At 44.9% G+C, this 19,892-nt stretch overlaps 1 protein-coding gene across 4 annotated transcripts in view; it reads left to right on the top strand.

Annotated features, from left to right (window-relative positions):
• The window catches only part of Rnf216 (ring finger protein 216), a 119,887-nt gene that overhangs the window by 77,060 nt on the left and 22,935 nt on the right, over window positions 1–19,892 (top strand). For all 4 annotated transcript variants that reach the window (XM_060368066.1, XM_021652961.2, XM_021652963.2 and 1 more), the window contains one exon: window positions 15,219–15,316. In XM_060368066.1, coding sequence (XP_060224049.1) covers window positions 15,219–15,316 — 98 coding nt within the window. The remainder of the gene's footprint in view (window positions 1–15,218; window positions 15,317–19,892) is intronic.

The raw sequence follows: 19,892 nt of genomic DNA, 5'->3' as shown, positions 1-19,892 counted from the left end.
GAGACCAGAGTAACATGTAAGCTCAAGAGTGTTACTCTCAAGAGGCAGCTGCTTTCTGGAAGCCTGTGCTCATACAAATGGAAAAACAGTTGGTGTCTGTCTTTGTCTTTGGAGGACTTTGTAATCATAGTCTGGACAAGTAATTTTCCGCTCATTCCCAAGAATCCTGATAGAATATCTTCAACATGGTTCAAGCTGGGAGGACACAATATATGACGCAAGGAACCCAGCTTCTCAACCTTACCACCCACCCTTTTTGCTACCATGCAAGGCCCTAGCCATGTCTTTTCCCAAAACTTAGTTTTTTAATTACAGGTGTTTATGTGGGAATATACACGTGATTGCAGGTACTCACAGAGGCCAGAAGGAGGTTTCAGATCACCAGGACCTGGAGTTACAAGTGGTTGTGAGCTCCTGGTGTGGGTGTGAATTCTGGTCCTTCAAAGGAACAGCCAGTGCTCTTAACCACTGAGCCATAATTCCCCACCCCGAAGCCATCTTTTTTTTTTACTTTTTGAAACAAGTTGCTCAGGCAAACCTTGAATTTGAGAACTCTTTACTAACAGCTCCAGCTTGCAGCTGGTTCTTGCTCTTACATGTGCCTCCCTGGTGTCTTCTTGTGTGTCCAAATTTGTCTTCATGAGAATACAGCTGGATTGAATTAGGGCCACTCTGCCAGACTCATTTTTAACTTCTTTACCTTGTGTATGTGAGGCAGAGGATTGAACCCAGGGTCTCAAACATACTTACACCTACACTAAGCTATATCCTTTGTACTTTAAAGGCCCAGTCTCCAAATATAGTCATGCTCTGAGGTGCTGGAGCTCAAGGGTGACACATGAGTTTATGATAGGGACACACACTATTTGGTCCTTGACATTTACAAACCAACATTGTGTCTGTTTGCGGCTGGGAGAGCAACAGAAAGCTAGCATGTATGATTGGGGCTACAGTTGAGTCAGAGGAAGCTAGTAAGGCATTAGTACATGTCCTGTCTTTGGTCCTTGGTACCTGAGCTTCCACATAGGTACACAGCAGAGCTACTGAGCCTGAGTCACATCAGCCAGGGCTCTTGGCAAGAGTTACAGTGTTCGTAGTGATGCTTTATCCTGTTGTCCATCTTTGTTATTCTGAGCTGTTGCTGTAAGGAAGAAAATTAAGAATGAAAAAAAAAAAGGAAGCTGGCAGGTAGAGCCACCTGCCTTTCTGGCATCTCCCACAGCGCAGAAAAGTCTACAGAGTCACTTTGACCCGTCTTGGGGAGAGATGGCTTCTGCCTTCGTCTTCTCCCCAATCAAGCATCTCACCCCTGAGGAAGACTCAACACAGCCTCATATGTAACCAACAATATACCTTTCCTAGGTGCACATGAAACCAGTTAGTGAGAGAGCTGTGAGTAAAGCTGAAACCTGGCTGAAGGACAAAGCAAAGGCTCTGCAACGAGACCCTGCTATATCTCCTGCACCATCTTAGTTGTACCTATCTGGTTTTTTGGTTTGGTTTTGTTTTCTTTTGGTGGGGGGTTGTTTGTAGGTGGCATTTATAGCCCATACTGGCCTGGAGTTCACTATGTAGACAAGGGTGGCCTTGAATTCATGTCACTCTCCCTGCCTTAGCCCCCCAAGTCCTAAGATTATAGGTGCAAGCTGCTATGCCCAACTACTTAGTTATACTTTTGATTCCCAAGGTGGCCTTGAGTTGTTGAGCATTAGAAATTAAATGAACAAATAGAGGTGAGGATTACATGTCTTAGGAGTCAGACTGTTAAGTGTTGCATTACTGATATCTTCACTGGTAAATATTGCTGTGGTTGCTTTCTACCTGCAAGTTTGTACCATAGATTTCACTAAGAATAAATACACAGAAACAAAAGAATGATGTCTTCACCAGGCATGAAATCAGTACTTCTTGCCTTCTCAGTCTCTCTCCTTGGCAGCTTCTTCTCATGGCATCAGAGGGATCTGCCACCTGCCTGGCTGGGTTTGTGTTCTGTATGAATCTGTCTGTGTCTCACCCCACTGCTGTGTATGCATGAACCCACACATGTACTCTGTGTTACCAGTGTATACTGTTCTGACAAGTACTGTGTCAGCATCACACATAAGAGGATGAACCAAGATGTACTGTTCCCAAATGCATTTTCAAAAGCACAGTTTTGTGGATTTGATGTAAAGTTTGGGTCTTAGCCAGATGTGGTATTGCACACGAGTAATTTTAGCCCCTGAGAGATGGAGACAGGACGATCATGAATTCAAGGATTCGATGGTGAGATCCTATCTCAAAGAAACAGCCAATTCTAGGCATAGTGGTGTACATCTTAATCCCCCCAGCACTCAGGAGGCAGAGGCAAGTGGATCTGTTGAGTTAGGAGCTAGCCTGGTCTGCAGAGCAATTTCCAGGACAACCAGGGCTATATAGAGAACCGTGTCTTTAAAAAAACAAACAAACAAAACAGGGAGGCATAACCGTATACACATTTAATCCTAGCACTCAGTAGGCAAGGCTACATAGTTGAGACATTCTTTAAAAATAAAAACAAAACAACAACAACAATAGAGGTAGGCATGGTAGCACTTGATCTCAGTACCACAGAGCTCTGTGAGTTCACAACCTGGGTAGTCTACATAGTGAATTCCAGGCCAGCCAGAGCTACACAGTTAGAAAATGTCCCAACAACAAAAATAAGAAAATCAAATCAAGATCTTCCTATTAACTCAGTCACTTTCATTTAGAGCCCAGTAGGTGAAAGTTTCATGAACATTGCATGAACTCTGCTAGTCCTTTATCCACAGTAAAAAGAAAAGAAGGAGCTACAACTTCACTGTAATTACTGACTATAAAAAATGGACTCTATAGAGAATTCACCTGGTCAGAATGGGTATCAAAGGATCAGCAAAACCAAGACCCTGTCAAACAAGTTAGGGCTTCCCAGACTGTGCAGTGCATCAAAATCACACAGTGATCTTGTCAAAGTGCCTTTTTGATTATTGGGGTCTGGGGCAGAGCTGGCCTTTGTACCATTCTGTCAAGTCCCCAGATGAAAATGCAGCTGCACATCCCAAGTATTAAGAACTAGGTGACCAGAATTTATACCTGGATGAGCTATTTCTAGCCACTTGCCTATGTTAAAATATCATGAAATGTTCTCTATATTATCCTGCAAACTAAAGGTCATTATTAAACTCCTTAACATTTCTTGGAAAAGGTATTGTTTTTTTAAGTTTTGATGGCAGCACACAACTTAAAGACCTAACAACAGAAAAACAAGCATAAAAATACAGTCTACAGAGAAACCGAGAGAATGAACAGCCTGTTGGTAATGAATTGTCAGAGGGGTAAAGACACAGATGTCAGAGGTGTGAAGCTAGGCCATTCCATGAAGTCAGTATTAAGGACAGCCTACTGAGTCAGGAGCTATATCCTCACTGCTCTCTGCACTGCCCAGAAGATAGCAGAGCCAAGACGTTGAACTGGAGCCGGTCTCCATCCCTAAAGCCTGAGCTCCTCCCACACATACACATGCTGTTTCTGTTCCTCTCAGAAGATCAGGCAGGAGATGGGGGGACTTGAACTTCAAAAATAAAAGTGGAAGGAAAACCAGTGGGACTTTCCAGTTAGCAGCCCCAAAATATACCTGAAACCAAGACTCAGAGTCTATGACTGGTAGAACTAACTTCCTATTTGTCATTTGTTGTTGTTTTTTTATAATTTTTTAGGTATATTTATTTATTATGTATACAGTGTTCTGCTTGCATGTATGCCTGCATGCCAGAAGAAGGCACCAAATATCATTATAAATGGTTATGAGCCACCATGTGGTTTCTGGGAATTGAACTCAGGACCTTTGGAAGAACAGCCAGTGCTCTTAACCTCTGAGCTATCTCTCTAACCCCATTTGTCATTTCTACACCCAGTTTGTTCACCCAAGACGGGGAACAGTAAAATATGTTTCATAAAATACACCTGTCTGTCTTGTCTCTGAACAGCAGGAAAGGAAGAGTTAGGCTGCTAAGGTGGCTAAGCAGATTAAAAAAAAAAAAAAAAAAAAAAGGCTACAAAAGCCAGAGGACCTGAATTCAATCCCAGGAACTCGTAAGAAAAAGGACGTGATGGTGTGCTTCTGTAATCTCCACTCTCCTGTTGCAAGATAGGAGACATATGGGAGACTCAAAGCTAGTGGGCCAACTAGCCTGGAGAAGACTCTGCCTCAAAGAAGGTGGGGGACAAGAACCGAGTCCTGAAAGTTTTCCTCTGAACTTTGCATGCTTATTGCATACGTGTGGTGCATGCGTGCACAGGCACCCACACACAGGAAAAAGAAAAGGAAAGTAGAAATTCCACTTTTTTAAGGTTCCAAGGGGGTGGGGAGTTGAGTGGGTGTCATAGTTGGGTAATAGGAGAACAGGCTCAACCAGGGCCAAGCCTTTTTTCCAAAGCCCAGTTCTTAAAGTGAAAGACTGTCAATCAGAAAAGCAAAATAGGGCTTGGGAAGCTTTCAGAAGGCATTTGGGGACTTGTGTGGTGGGCAAGAGTAGCCATGGCAGAGATGAGAAGCTCGTGTTTCACTGCACTACCAAGAACCAATTCTCCTATTCCGTGTTCTTCCAGAAATCATTATCAATATTGTACCAAAAATGGTCACATGACCTACAGCCACCAGTTTTGTAGTTGTTTGGAGGCTGTGTTGCCCTCTACTTAGTTTTTCTGGCCTAAATATCGACAGACAGTAGGATAACCTAGTTGGTATTATACCAGTTAGATATCTACCTAGCAGTTCTTCATTGTACTTTATTTTGTTTGTAAGCTGGAGCTGAAGTTTGTGGTTGGTCCTAGGAAGCTGCTTCTAATTTATGGCTTTACCTATTGCAGTTCTTACTCATCCATGGTCACAGAATTTGAGCCAAGGTCTGCCTGAGTGTTCTGGCTGTTGGATGGGCTCAAAGTTAAGCCAGTCCTGTGTCTGCCGGCTGCTGTTACTGGAAGCCCTACTCTAGTGGGGCTTTGGGTACCCATTCTCTGTGCCCGGAACGCTGACCCTGCTTGTCCCCAGCACTTCTGACATATCTCAGACACTCCATTTGCCGTCAGATGAAGCACAGAAAGCGTTCTTCAAGAATAATTTTCTCATGGGACCTGGAGATGTGCTCGTTTAGTAGGTGCTTACCTGGCATGCACGTAGCCCTACATCCCATCCCCAGTACTGTGTAAACTGCGTGTGGTAGCACGTGTCTGTAATCTCAGCACTCTGGAGTAGAGACAGAATTAGAAGTTCAGGATTATCTTTAGCTAAGTAGTTCAAAGCCAGCCACATGAGACTCCTGCATGCATGTCTGAGTGAAGGTGCCAGATACCCTGGAACTGGAGTGAGAGATAGGTGTGAGCTGCCATGTAGGTGCTGGGAGTTGAACCTAGGTTCTCTGGAGGAACAGTCAGGACTCTTAACCACTGAACTATCTCTCCAACCCCCTCAAGTACTTTCTTAAACCAAATTTTTAATGATTGAGTCCATATTAGCTAATAAACATTTTTTACTTCATAAATGTCTAACTGAAATAACAGTTTAACAAACCCTTGGTATATGGAATGCACATTTTTCTATCCTAGTTCAAAACCTACTGATCATAATCTTGTGGAATGATTTCACAACCCACCAAGGAGTTGTGTGGAGCCTAGTGAGATGCTTCTTGGAGGGCCTGAGTCATGACCTCGGCCCTCCAGCCCTTTCAAGGCTGTGAGAACTAAATCCCTGGACAGCAAGCAGAGGGGCCACAGCAGAGCGAAGGTGTGACTCGGGCCTCGTTGAAAGGGCCGCCCGGGCAGAAGCTCTTTAGATTAGCCTACACAGAGTCGCTAGGGGGTCTCTACCCTGCTAGCCAGGCTCTAGTCACCACCTGCCAGACTGAAGCAGGCTCGCGCCTTCACAGCCCACATCCCATCTTCTGTACACCTTTACTTCAGTACAGGTCTCTCCTGCCACCTCTCATGACTGGGAACTTCATCCCGCTACTCTAACCCTCACAACCTTCCTTCCTGAATTCGTCCCCTTAGTACTTATAACCCTATCTTATTTGTATTTCACTTATTTAACATCCCTCTCCCCAGCATAACTTTCTGGTAGGCATGGAATTGATGATGTTCTTTTTATTATTCCCCAGAATAGGACCTGTAGTATCTAGCAGGAACTTGGGTGTTTTTGAACTTCTGTCAAAATGTCTACTTGCCCCGGTGTTGCAGACAATCTGCAATAACTTCTGGGGAGAAGTTAGTGGATTTGACGTGAAGTCAATTCTGCTAAAGGTAAACTGAACTGCAATTGATGCCAGGAAGGCTTTGCCAGCCACTTTATATCTGGTATCATGTAAGGATCACCAAAGTGCTATTACAACCTCTTGCCCCTAGAGGGCAGCATTAGGACAGAAACCAGATTTTCCTGAAAGAGGGGCTTGACTTTCTAGCCTACGAGAGTAAAGCTGAGTGGTTCCTTTACTGTGGAGTAGTGCAGTATCTATCCAGTGCACACATACTTTAAATTTAGTTTGTGTTTATATAATTTTTAAAAATTAAGGTCAATCTTTTCCTTCAGAAGCCTTTTGCAGGAGGCTAAAGGGAAAACTAAGATCACTGTAAGATTCACAGCACTCGGCTGGCCACACCCAGGTGAAGTTTGAAGATGTGGTTATTTTTGAAACAGTGAAAAATTCCTGCATGTAGAGTACAACTTCCTGGAAACCTGTGAGCTGATTGTCAAATACCACTTTTTAGGAGAGCAAAGACATAACTCAGCACTTGGGAAGCTTGGGTTTGATACGAGGCCAGCCTGGGCTACTGTGAGACCCTTTTCTTTAAAAAAAAAAAAAAAAAAAAAAAAGTGTACCAGGCAGTGGTGGTACACACCTTTAGTCCATCATTCAAGAGGCAGGCAGATCTCTGAGCTTTGAGGCCAGCCAGGTCTATAGAGTGAGTTTCGGGACAGTCAGAACTACCTGGAGAAATCCTGTCTTAGGGGGGAAAGAAGAAGAAAGTGATGTAATGGAGTGTAAGCAGCTGCCCAGGAATTCAGGGAAAGAGCACCAGCTTCTTTCCAGATCATCAAGGTTTCCCAGATGCCTGGTATTTGAGACAGCTGTGCCATGGGTTGATGGAGAGGGTGTGGCTACTGGCAGGAGGTACTAGCCTTGGCCATAGGTACTGGCTGGCCAGTTGAATCTCTACTCTTCACTCCACCTCTGGGTCCTCCCACTGTCCCGCTTAAATTCCCTCTATGCAGCAGCTTTCCCAGATACCCTCAGGAAGGAGCAATAATACCATCTCTGTAGGAGCTCTTCTTGTCAACATGAAGGAAAGGAAAGCCAGTGTCCACATACCCTCCCTTGCCTGGCCTGACCTCAGCATGCTCAGTCCTCAGGGGCCCTGATAATGGCCCACCAGCCTAGAGGGAGATGGAGAATGCAACTTTGACCCAAATTCTAACAGCTAGGCAGAGTGACACATGTCTTAAAGTTCCAGGACTCAGGAGGTACACACAAGAGGATTATAGGGTATATGCTAGTCTGTGCTGTATGGTCAGACTCCCAGATGCACAGAAATTAAAAAAAAAAAATCCTAGTGGCCAGAGTCCTAGGTACTCTTAGAGAAACAACTGCTAAGTATTCAAGAGGATAGCCTCAAATCTGATCCCATTCCATCCTGCTGTTCATTGGGTTGTTTTCAGCAATCCAGGAGGCCGTTCAGGAAGCGCTGTCCTGTTCAGTTGCAACTGGGCAGCCTTGCCAGTTGTCCATTTGTGGCCTCTTTTTACAGGAGATTCAATTGGGACCTCACAGCTTGTCTCTTGCTCTGTCTCTGAGTCTTCCACTAAACAGTAGCCAGCAAATACCACACAGGGAAGCAGTGGGAATAGAGGAAAAGAAAGAATAGGTCTACTTGAATCAGACAATTTCGTAGCCTTGGCCAAGTAATGTGACTCTTTGCTTCCTCTCTTTCACTTCAAAACACATAACCTGTATGGAGCTACTAGTGCAGGCTTTTCCTCACAGGGTTACTGTGAAGTTAAATGAGAGGACTGGAGGCTGGAGAGAAGGGTTAAGCGTACTTGGTGCTCTTTCATGGAACCTAAGTTCCTAAGTTTGATTCCTAACACCTACATTAGGTGTCATACCACCTGTAACTTCCGTTTCTACCAGGACCTGAAGCCTTTGCTTCTGTGAGCACCTGCACTTGTGCACATAGAGGAGCACATACACGTAACTAAAAATGAAAACAATTAAAATAATTCCAGAAAAATAACTTAGTGAGATGTGCTTACAGAGTGCCCTTTGGGAAGATTATTTGCATTTTCAATTCCTGGCAGCTGTAATTTCTAGCTCCAAAAATCTGGGTTACTGCCACCTTCCTTTTTAAACATATATTTTTTCATTTATGTTTGTATTTGTGTGTGAAGCCGGGTTGAATTTATGTGCACTATGGGCAGGCAGGAGCCCAGGAAAGATAAAAGAGGAAGTCAGATCCACCATCGACACCTCTGCCACTTGAGCTGTCATATCACCGTACTTCCCTCCCCGCCTGATTTCTAGCCCCTCACTGTAACCTTTAGCACCAGCAGCCTGCTAACCCAGGCCTCCTCTCAGCACCCGACCCCTTCCCGCTCTAGCCACACCTCTCTGCACATCTCTCAGAGACTCTTCTACTTGCCTGTTAACTGTCTTTTCACCTCTCGTCACAGTGTCTTCAGTCCATTCTGGAATATGTTGATGCATAGTGCAATATACTGTGCCTGTCTGCATCCCGTCCTTGGCTCCCTGGTACCAACAGAAGCAGATGCACAACTTTCTGATTGTTCAGTGTCAGAACTATGTAGAACAGAAGACACTATTCTAACATGAGCTTGCTTATAAATTACATGTCAGCGTGCTACCATAAGCGGTGTTGCAGACATACCTAATAAAATATAAGAGGGTAGGATGAAAATTTTACTTGCTATCATTACTAGTGAGATTTATATTTGCACAAGTGTGCATGCAGGAGCCTGTGCCATGGAGCACATGTGGAAGTCTTCAGTTCTCTCCTTCCACCTTGAGTCCCAGGGAGCAAACTCAGGGTACCCGGCTTCCAAGGACAAGAACCTTTACTCTTGGAACTGTCTTACCATCTCTATTTTTTGTTTGTTTTTGTTGCTGTTGTTGAACAACCTAAATAGCCTAGTTTGGCCTTGAATATCATGACAGTCATTCTGCCTAGGCCTCCAAAGCCAAAAAAAGAATCACTCGGGCTTACCTTGAACTGGGAAGCCTCCTGCCTCCCCCAAGTAGCACCAACCCAGCTTATAACGAAACATACCTTGAAATAATTTTTATTTACTAATATGAAACCCATCTGTGTTCATTGAAATTTCAGCTTATGGAATATGTCTCGTTGTTGAGCTGCTTGGTTCAAGGGTCTATTTGAAATGTTGGATACTTGGGTATCATGGCTGTCAGGACATGAAAAGGCACCTCACCACACAGTGTGGGTCTAGACTGGGGAAGTGCTTTATCAGTTATGTGGGTGTGTGTTCCTCAAGACTTTTAGTGTAAGATGTCAGCTGGTGTGGTGACACCTTTAATCCCAGCACTCCGAGCTGAGGCATGTAAGTTTGGCCAGCCTCGTCTATATAGTGAGTTCCAGGATAGCCAGGCCTCTTAGAGAGATCCTGTCTTTAAAAGCAACAGGTAAGTAGGTAGATAGACAGACAGACAGACAGAAAGACATCATCAGTTCCCAAGAAAGCAATTGTCACAATTCCTTCTTCACTAGGTATATGTACATGCATCCATGCTGTCACTTCATGCCCCTGTGCACTACTTGGTTTGCTGAACTACCCAGCTACTGAACTTGTCGGTGAGGATCAGGCACCTTCTTCTGATATGCATCTCTTCCTTGCCTGGGAGAAAGGCAAGTCCCTGGAGCCCCCAGTGACTTCCAAGAAAGGAAGCTCACTGAATCTGCCCAGGCTTTGACTTAGCTGAGCTGCATTGATTCTCACAGCTTCCTGTGTCTATTGCAGTATCCTTCTAGATCTTCTGGCTCTTAAACCCATGTGGCTTTTGGGGATAGGGGTAGGGAGAACTGGCATCTTAGACAGGTGTAGGACACAACACAGGTGGCCTCAAAGCCTGTGTCCCTGTGTCCTAAAATTGGCTAAGCTTTAGTGAAGTGAGGTGTCTATCTCTCATCTGAAGGCCTCAGGAAATTGACAGTCACAATCAGGGTTACTGTTTTTTGTTACAGGTTTTTTAGTACCTTAGATGACAACAGAAAACTGGAATTTCTCAAATTATATGTGGGTAGACTGACAGCCTTGTGCCCTAGAGCTGGGTCTGAAACTTCTGTGGGTAAGATGATGCTACAGGGACATTTGCTGATTTTTTTGAGGAAGCTGTTTCTGAGAAGAAATTTCAGCCCTCTCATAGAATCATCTAAAACTACATGTTTGTCTTTTGATGTTATTTGAGGGACAGAAACTTGCTATGTGGTATATACTGCCCTTGAACAACCTAAATAGCCTAGTTTGGCCTTGAATATCATGACAGTCATTCTGCCTAGGCCTCCAGAGCAGAAAAAGAATCTAATCTGTTTTGCTCATTAAACACTCAGGTAACAGAAAATGGATATGAGGATACCATGTGTGCTTGGTGCATGGGAGTCCAAAGATCACTCTCTGCTGGTGTTCCTCCATCTTGTTTTTAAAAATAGCATCTCTCATTGAGGGCTTGCTGATTACAGTGGGCTGCCTGGCCATAGGGTCTCCGGGATCAACCTGTCCCTGTTCCCCCTACACACACACACACACCCAGAACTAACTAACTGTCATGTCTGGCTTTTTATTTATTTATTTTTAATGTGCCTTCTGAGGATTGAACTCAGATCCTAATGCTTGCAAGGCAAGCACTTCACCAACTGAGCCATCTTCCCAACCACATGTGTTTTCTTTATATTACAAGACAATCTTAGCATTTCAAGGACCCATGGGCCTCATAAGACATAGGCAGCAGGCTCTTAATGTCATAAAAAGCAGCAGCTGGTAGCAGCTTCTTTAGTTAGTTGCCTAGGTTAGCCAGTATCTGTATCCCTGTCACTGTCCTGGGCTGAAAAGTTGAGGCCTGACTGGGTTGGGTGGACATGGAATGTTGGTAAGTTACTTGTCAGGGTGCTCCACCCTTCAAAATGGCCTTCTGGCATTTCTCCTTCTTTCCAGTTTGAAGACAGGGTTGTCTTTGCATTACAGAAGCTTCTTGGAGTTAAGGAACAAAGCCTAGCTGAGCTTGGAAGAAGGAATTAATTACAGTTTAGTAAACACTGTTTAGAAGAGATGATACAGAGAGCTCCCTGCACTAACTCTGCCCAGCCTGCTCTGTGCTTGCCTTATTTTAATTGTGGGTTTCAGTGTCTGGCTGCAGTGCCTCTTTAGAATACGAGGTTTCTTCTCTGGGACCCCTGTGCTCTTCACTGTGAAGGAATACAGCCAACAGGCAGAGCACTGTGGTTTTGAAATGGAGCCAACGGACTTTTCCTGTGACCCTCATGAACCATAGGCTCAGTGTAAACAGCATATTTTGTGGGCTTGGGCCTTACCTAGAGAATGGGGTTTCTTCACTTAAGAAAGACAAGCCATGAATTAATGACTGGCTCACCAGACAGCTCAGCAGTACTGCCTTTCTGCCATCTATTGTTTCCAAGCTGTCATTTTCTGGTGGGCGGCTCTGTTGGTTTTGTTTAGGAGGAGAGGATCCAAATACCAGCTTATCTATTTTCCAGCTGTTGTTTATGCCATTTTCCTGGAACAGTCACAAGGTTGGGTTTTTTTTGTTGTTGTTGTTTTCTAAGATGGATTCTTTCTATGCCACACTGGCTCTCCTAAAACTCTCTTATATAGATGAGGCTGGCCTTGAATTTATAGAGATCCCCTTGCCTCTGCCTCCTGAGTACTAAGGGATTAAAGGCTTGTGCCATCATGCATGGCTACACAAGGTCTTTTTAGAATAGTTATGTGAATCTGCAGATTTTGTTGGAAACTAAATACACTAATGTCTTAGCTCTGTTTTCTGAATGGAATGCAAACAGTAGAGAGGACATCTACATCCCTTGAAAGCAATGACACTGAAATGTGTACTCTTCAAGAACTCATTTGTACCCTCACAGCATTGATTGGAGCCTTTGGACCACATCCCCCTCAAGAATACATATTCCAGACTCCCTGGGCTGTCCATATCATTCTTTTAATCTCTAAAATTCAGTGTTCCTTTATGTTACTAGTACATAATTGTCATGTACGGTTATAAGGTACAACAGAGGACTGGAAAAATACCTCAATTGGTAGAATGATTGCCTAGCATGCACAAGATCCTTGGTTCCGTCCCAAGCACAAAATAACCAGGTATAGTGCCGTGAACCTATAATCTTAGCACTCAGATCAGAGAGACAGGAAGTTCAAGCTAGAGGCTAGAGAGATGCCTTAGTGGTTTAGAGCATTAACTATTCTTCCAAGGGTCCTGAGTTTAATTCCCAGCACCAATATGGTGGCTCGCAGCTGTCTATAGCTGTAGTACCATGGGATCCAGTATCTTCTTGTGTGCAAATGTACATGCAGACAAACACTCACATACATCAATAAATCTTTTAATTTAAAAAAAAAAAGATTATGTTTTCAAGAAAGAAACAGTTCAAAGTAATCTCTCAGCTACACAGCAAGCTCAAGCCAGCCAGGGCTACATGACACCATGTCTTAGGGCAGATATTGGTAAATTCAAAAGGCTTACAGTAAAAAGTCTTGTGTCTTCAGTCAGTACACTCCTACAAACTCCACCCCACACCCTCTTTCAGCTGCCTAGGGCCACTAGTGTTGCAGTGTCCTTGCAAGCTAATTTTATCTGTCCCACCACCAGCTGTCCTCAGACTCCATCTTCCTGCTTCCACTTCCCAAGAGCACATGCTACCAAGGCAGATGCTGCCATGTCCATACCTTATGGAAAAGTCATAGTCTTGGGCAGAGAAGATGGCTCAGTATATATAGCACCTGGCTGGACAGGCCTGACAACCTGAGTTCAGCTCTCCAGAACCCACATAAAAGCTGAATAGACAGCTGACCATACCATGAAATAGATGGAGACTAGAAGTTAGCCTGGAAGCTCATGAGCCAGCCAGCTTGGAGGATGCAGCAGTGAACAGGAGGGACTCTGTCTCAACAAGATGAAATGCAGGTTTGTCATCTGAACTCTATACTTGTGTGCAGTGGTAGTATCTATAGTATCCTACTGTAGGTGCCATCCTAAGCCTTATTAGAATCACCTAAGTTCCCGGTTACTTACAGAGAGTTCAGCTGTGGGAAATGTTTTTAGAATTGCCATGAAGCTCTAGTATAGCTAAGCAGCACCTGCCCTGCCCTCTCTCTCAGTTTTAAATTTGCCACCAACTCCTATCCTACATTCCGAAGAGATATCCATTGGTTCCTTGTGTTAGCAACATCAGATCAGGCTGCCTCCCTCTGCCCAAGCATATCAGTATTGCTGTTATCTTCTTTTGCCCAGTCCAGAAGAAAGTCCTCTTGGAGCCTCCCTCCCACGCTCAAACCTTCTGAGCTTGCTTTCTCAGGTTTCTTCCAGGTAGGTCACCTTTAAGCTTCTCTCTACAGGGTCTCATGGACCTTCCTTCATCTCCTGAGTGGATGGCTGTTCCTCCACTCCTCCGGATTATTTTATGTTCATGAGTGTTCTGTTTGTTTGCATGTAGGTGTGCCACATGTGTGGCTGCTGCCTGTGGAGGTTAGAAAGCATTGGATCCCCTGGGGAACTGTAGTCATAGACAGTTGTAAGCTGTCATTTGGGTGCTGGGAACTGAACCCAGCTCCTCTGCAAGAGCAAGTGCTCCCCACCCTTCTGTAGACTAGGCTGGCCTTGAACCCACAATGATCCGCCTGCCTCTGCCTCCCAGGTGCTGGGACTAAAGGTGTGCACCACCGAGGGCAACAAGTGCCCTTAACCACTTGAACCATCTCTCCAGTCCTCCAGCTGTCTTAAACGTTTTAGTCTTTCCTTTCTCTAATCTGTTTCCCAAGAATATTCTTTATTAGTCACAAATCTATTCATGTTGCCACCACGGCTTCCTGTTTTAGGTTCAAGACCAAACACTTAAGTTTGGTCCCACAAGGCTCTGCATGGACTAGCCTGTGCAAGCCTGACTAAGCCTGCATGCATCATCATCTGTACCTTCCACAGTACCCCACAGCCCAGCTTTGTCCACCAGCATCATCTGTGTCTAGCCTCTGTTGTTTTCTCCAGGTATCAGTGCTGCAGCTTATAAATCCCTGATTTCTTTCCTCAGGTTCCCTGCCTCTCCAGTCAAAGCCAGAACCCAGTCAGCTGACACACACCATCTTTCCCTGTGCTGTACTAAGCACAGTTGCAAATTTTACTTAGACTCATGACCATTGGATTAGTGTTTTCTTATATTCTTGTTATTAGTACAAAATTGTTTTGGGGGCTGGAGAGATGGCTCCATGGTTAAGAGCACTGGCTGCTCTTCCTGAGGACCTGGGTTCAATTCCCAGCACCCACATGGCAGCTCACAACTGTCTGTAACTGGTAGATCCATCGACTCCTTCACACAGATATATATGTATGCCAAACACCAAATGTACACAAAAATAAATAAATTAAAAAAAATTGTTTCTGTGAACTAAAGTAAAAGGTGTTGATGTGTTAGTGCACACACATGCTCCCAAGACAAACACTTTCTCAACCAAGCTGCAGGGTAATGACATTTCTCAGTTTGTAGTTGTAATGAAATGAAATCATGCTATGAATGGTAGGTCACAAAAGGAATGTCTTCCTAAGTTCCCCTGGTGATCATATTCTAGACTAGTCCTCAGTTCTATGCTGAGAGCCTGACTGGAAGAATTGTGGAGGGAAGGCCTAACAGACAGGTGCTCTCTCCTGTGCTGTGTGCAGGTGGCTCATCAGCATTTCAGATCTGGTGATGAGAACAGCCCCTCCCCCCTTTTTTTAATTTTTTAATAGAAAAAGAGAAAACTGCTGCTGCTCTGTCTTTAGAAGCAGCCTTGCTCTTTGGGACAGTGGCCCTCAGAGACTCAGAGCCCTAAGAAGCAGATTTCACAGGCATTAGTGAAGAGGCTGTGTCACACCCACTCACCAGGAACTGTCTTTGTGTCTGTGTTTTGACCCTAGGAGACCTGTAGGAAGTGTCAGGGGCTCTGGAAAGAACATAATGGCCTCACCTGTGAAGAGCTGGCTGAAAAGGATGACATCAAGTACCGGACGTCTATGTGAGTAATGTGATGGCAGAGCTGGCCCTGCGAGGAGCAGAGGTTCTGTGGGAAATGACAGCTCAAGCTACCCCTGCACAGAGGAATCTTAGGCAGGGCCCTGATTCCGGAGTCTGTTTCTTTGTTTTCACAACCTGTAGCTGTTTAATACATGCACTCAGCAAAAGTCAGCCACCCCCTCCTTGTTGTCTAATCAGTGAGTAGGTGTATCCGGTCTTCATAGGTGAGAGTGCACTGATGTTGCTTCTGCCTCTGTCATGGGATACTTGAGGCATGACAGAGTAGAATTGCCAACCTGCCGAGGGCAATTACTACCAGTAATATTAATAAGTGGCACTGTGTAGTACTCCCTGTGTGGCGATTTCTAAATGTCAGTTAGCATGTGAGAATACAGACCCCTACGTGCAACACAAGTCTGTTTCTCCCATCCAGCTTGGCCAGGATGTTGGGCTGCGCCTCCCTAGATCACTTAGAGATCCAGGTCCTTTATCCACTGAGTCCCCACTTCCTGTGTGTGGTTGTGCTTTGGTCATGGCTAGGTTATTGCTCCAGCATAGGAAGGGAAGAAGGAGATAGGTTACTAGTTATTAGTTATGCGGGCATCATTTCCTCAAACTAAAAGTAACGTAGACATGAGGTGTACCACATGGGGACAGCCTGCCACTGTATGTGGCCTCCAAGTGGATGACTTCATGTCTATCTTACTTGTGGAGAGTGAAGTGGGTGTGACATTTGAGTTAGCAGCCCTGAGTCTGCATCATAGACAGGTTCTGTTGTCTTAGCAGATGATGCAACCCAAGTACCTTGACCCTTGTCACACAGGTAGTAAGTGGCATAGCAGGGACAACTTGAACCTAGGCACTGTCTTGCACCTGTGCTCTGTGTCATAACAGACCCAGTGGAATAATGATGCCACGATGTTCTCCTTCGGGACCCTTGCAAATGTGTTTAAAGTTATGGACCTTGAGGTGGGGAAATTCTCAGAGTAAATTCATCTGATTGGAGGTTCTTGACTTTCCTGGAAGTAGTCAGACAAAGGTACTCTAACTGTGGGCTCCAGAGGGCTTAGTGTCCCATGGCTGCTTTTAAAGCTGGAGGGAGAGGCCTTGAGCCAAGGAGTGAGGTAGCCCTTGAAAGCTAAGAGCCTGCAGCCCCCAATTTCAAGATTCAAGGAACTGAACCTTGCCAGCAGGCCATGGATGTTTCTTGGGGAGTCTGTGGTTGTTTTAGAGTAGAAACTTTATTCTGCTTCTCTGACGGCCCTGGACACTTGAAGTGTGCAAGACCCTCTCAGCTTGGTGGTCCTCTAGATCAACTGACCATCAGAGTGGACCATCCAGTGCAGTGTGTTGTTGGTTCTGGAGTCCAAAAGTGCCTCCCGAATATGCTTCACTGTGTGTGGGTGAGGGTGGGGTGGACGGCACACTCTTGATTTTGGAAAAGCTCTTGTGGTGCAGACCTGGCTCCAGACCACCAGAACTTTGTAGAGGCGACACACGCCACTGCCCCATACCAGTGCATTCTAGGTCACCTGCTTCTTCTACTCGCCAGGTCAGACCTGTGTTTCATTTGAGTCACAGACTAGTATATTGTCTTGGTGGGTGACAGATAAGATCCTTGTCAGCTGCCATTCTCTACCACTGGACAAAAGAAGAAAAGCACTTTCCAGATCAACAGCTGTGTGCCAGTTGCCAAGAGCTCTTTATTGCTGCAGTAAAAACAGCATCTGGAACAGCAGGTGCAGTTATCCAGTACCTGGTGAGGCTTCAGCAGTGTGCCTGTCATACTGCTCTCCTCAGCCTATGCTTCGCTAAAGGCTACACAGAGAAGTAAAGAGCCTGGGAGGAGAACTGGCATTCTAAACCTTGGCGTCAGTGCTGACCGCAGCCTCTGAGGTGCCTGTAGGACGTGGGTGCTGGTTTTAGGTAGCTTTAACTTGTCCTCCTTGCCGTGCAGCCCTTCCTCGGCTGACTGTTACCAAGTAGCAAAAATAAGAAAGGTCAGTGTGGACATAGGGAGATGAGATGGACACTCTCTGGGTACCCTGGCAAGAAACTATTCTGAGCTGGGTCTGGTGGCACAGGCGTGCAATCCCAGCACTCAGGAGGCTGAGACATTAAGAGTACTATGAGTTTGAGTCTACAGTGACCCTGTTTCAAAAAATATACCACCCCCCCCCAAAGGAAAAAAATAAAAGGAAAACAGTGTGTGGAAGGCTGGGAATATAGTTCCACTGCAGAACACGTGCCAGACTTACAAGAGGCTTTGGGTATAATTGAGTTTCTCCTAAAGGTTCATGTGCTAGAAGCTTTGCCCCTGGTGTGGTGGGTTGAGGGAGGAGGACATTTAAGAAGTAGGATCTACCAGAAGGGAGGTAGGTCATGGAGGGTGGGGACACTACCTTTGGACAAGATTAATGTAGTTCTCACAGAACCAAGGCAGTCCCATCAGAACAGATTACTTAAAAAGAGTAAACTTAACAACAGCGACAAAAAGTAAACTTAAACTGAGGCTAGAGAATGTGGCTCAGTGATAGAGTACTGCCCAGCAGATGCAGGAAAAAGCAGGAGGACTGCCAGGAAATCAAAGCTTGTCTTGGCTTCATAGTGAGAAGACAGTCTCACTAAGCTGAAAATTTTTTACAAAAAAAAATGGTATATATCTGTGATCCCAGCCATAGGGAGACAGGCAGTAAGAACAATGAATTCGAGACCCCCTCAGCCAAAGAGGAGGAATAACCATGTGATCTGTTCTGCCTTTTTCCCTGCTACTGCAAGCCATCCATGTCAGGGCCCTCACCACAACCAAGTAGATGCCGTTGCTGTGTTCTTGAGCTGCGAGCAAAATAAACCTCTTTTCTTTATTAATTGCCTAGACTCAGGTAATTTGTTACAGCAATGGGAATCAGAGTAAAATGCACCTTAACTTTGTAATTATAAAAGCTATGATAGCTTTTTCTTTAGGGTTTTTTATGTGTACAGATGTTTTGCCTATGTGTGCATATGTATGTACCTGTACATGCCTGATACCCAAGAAAGTCAGAAGAGGGCTTTGAGTCTCCTAGTCCTAGAGTTATTATTGATGGTTGTGAACCACAATGTAGGAACTGGGAATCAAACTCAGTGTCCTTTGCAGTAATAAGTGCTTTTAACCACTAAGCCATTTTTCTAGCCCCCGATGCTTTTTTAAAAATTCTCTTTTCTCTGTATTATGAAAACATTTAATCATCCAACTGATAAGAGAGTGGTTTTGTTTTAATTCCAGGTATGGGGATATGGGCCTGCTTCGAAATAATCGAAGCAACTGACTAAAATTTGCCTCATGTTCTGGCAGAGGCATGGTTTAGCCAGCTGCAGATAGTTTCTGCTGTTGTGTGATGTTTGGAATTCTAGAAACTTTTCAGAGGGTATATAAACGCTCTGGGGTCAGTGGTTGTTGGTCACTTAGTTGCAGTTTGCTAGTAGCTGTGGTCAAAGAAGAAACTAAAGGGATTAGATTCAAGGATTTTTCTATTTCGTCTCTCCCATCTATCCTTGTTTATCCTTGTTTATCCTTGTTAGGAGGTGAAACCCGGGAGGGGGCAGTAAAGGGTGGGAAAAAGAAGAACCCACAAAGTAGCAAAGCCCAGCTGCCTGGTGCAGCTCAGTGATAAAGTGCTTACTTAGATGTGTGAAGCTCAGGTGAATAGATACTCAGCAACACACAGATTTCAGGTAACCACGGAGTAAATACTAGTGACTAAACCTCCAGCAGTTAATCCGCATCTTTCCGTACCTGCTTTGGCTGCTGTGCTTGTTGCAGATCTGTCCTTGGCATTGTGTGTTTCAGTCCTAAGTACTTAGCTCTCACTTAGAAGTTGCCACTGTCATCATTAGCAAAATTTGGCAGTGAGTCTGTGGTGTCTGCTGCCAGATTCACAGCCCCCTGGTTGTCAAAAGAATTGCGATCAGATCAGGTCCACGGATGGTCTACTTTTCACATGAGCTAACTACATAGCCCAGCTGGCCACAGACCCACAGTCCTCCCAAGTGCCGGCCCAGATTGATCATGTTGGTGACTTTTGATAAGACAGTAGGCCTGCACAATACCTTCTGCCATTGGCTGCTTTCTTGTGGTCTTCTCAAACCTGTTCCCTCCTTGTATTTCCTTTAGCTTAGTCAGGTCTGAAGGTGTTCCTGTCAGGCAGCTTTCCTGAGATTTCACAGAGAAGCTGGGCTGTTCAGTGGTGGCCTGGCCCACCATCAGATACAAGTGTTAGGCCAGACGCCTTTTATTTAGGTAATGACTGCATGGCAAGTAGTTGTAACAAAAACAGGCTAGGGTTGAAGAGCGCCATGCGTGGTGGCCTATAGCTGCAGCTGCAGTTGTAGCATTTAGGATATGAAAGCCATAGGAACGGAAGTTGTGTGGTGTTGGTCTCAGCATCTGGGAGGCAGAAGCCAGAGGATTCAATGAGTTCAGGGCAGCTTGGTCTACAAAGTAAGACCCAGCAATGACTACATAGAGACCCTGTATAAAAAAGAATAAACAAGTTGTCATGTGAACTTTCCCTGAGATTACGGGAATAAACATCTAT

The sequence above is a fragment of the Meriones unguiculatus genome, chromosome 15, assembly GCF_030254825.1.
Source record: "Meriones unguiculatus strain TT.TT164.6M chromosome 15, Bangor_MerUng_6.1, whole genome shotgun sequence".
Taxonomy (NCBI): domain Eukaryota; kingdom Metazoa; phylum Chordata; class Mammalia; order Rodentia; family Muridae; genus Meriones; species Meriones unguiculatus.
Note: the sequence above shows the minus strand (reverse complement) of the source record. Positions and strands in the feature narration are given on the sequence as shown.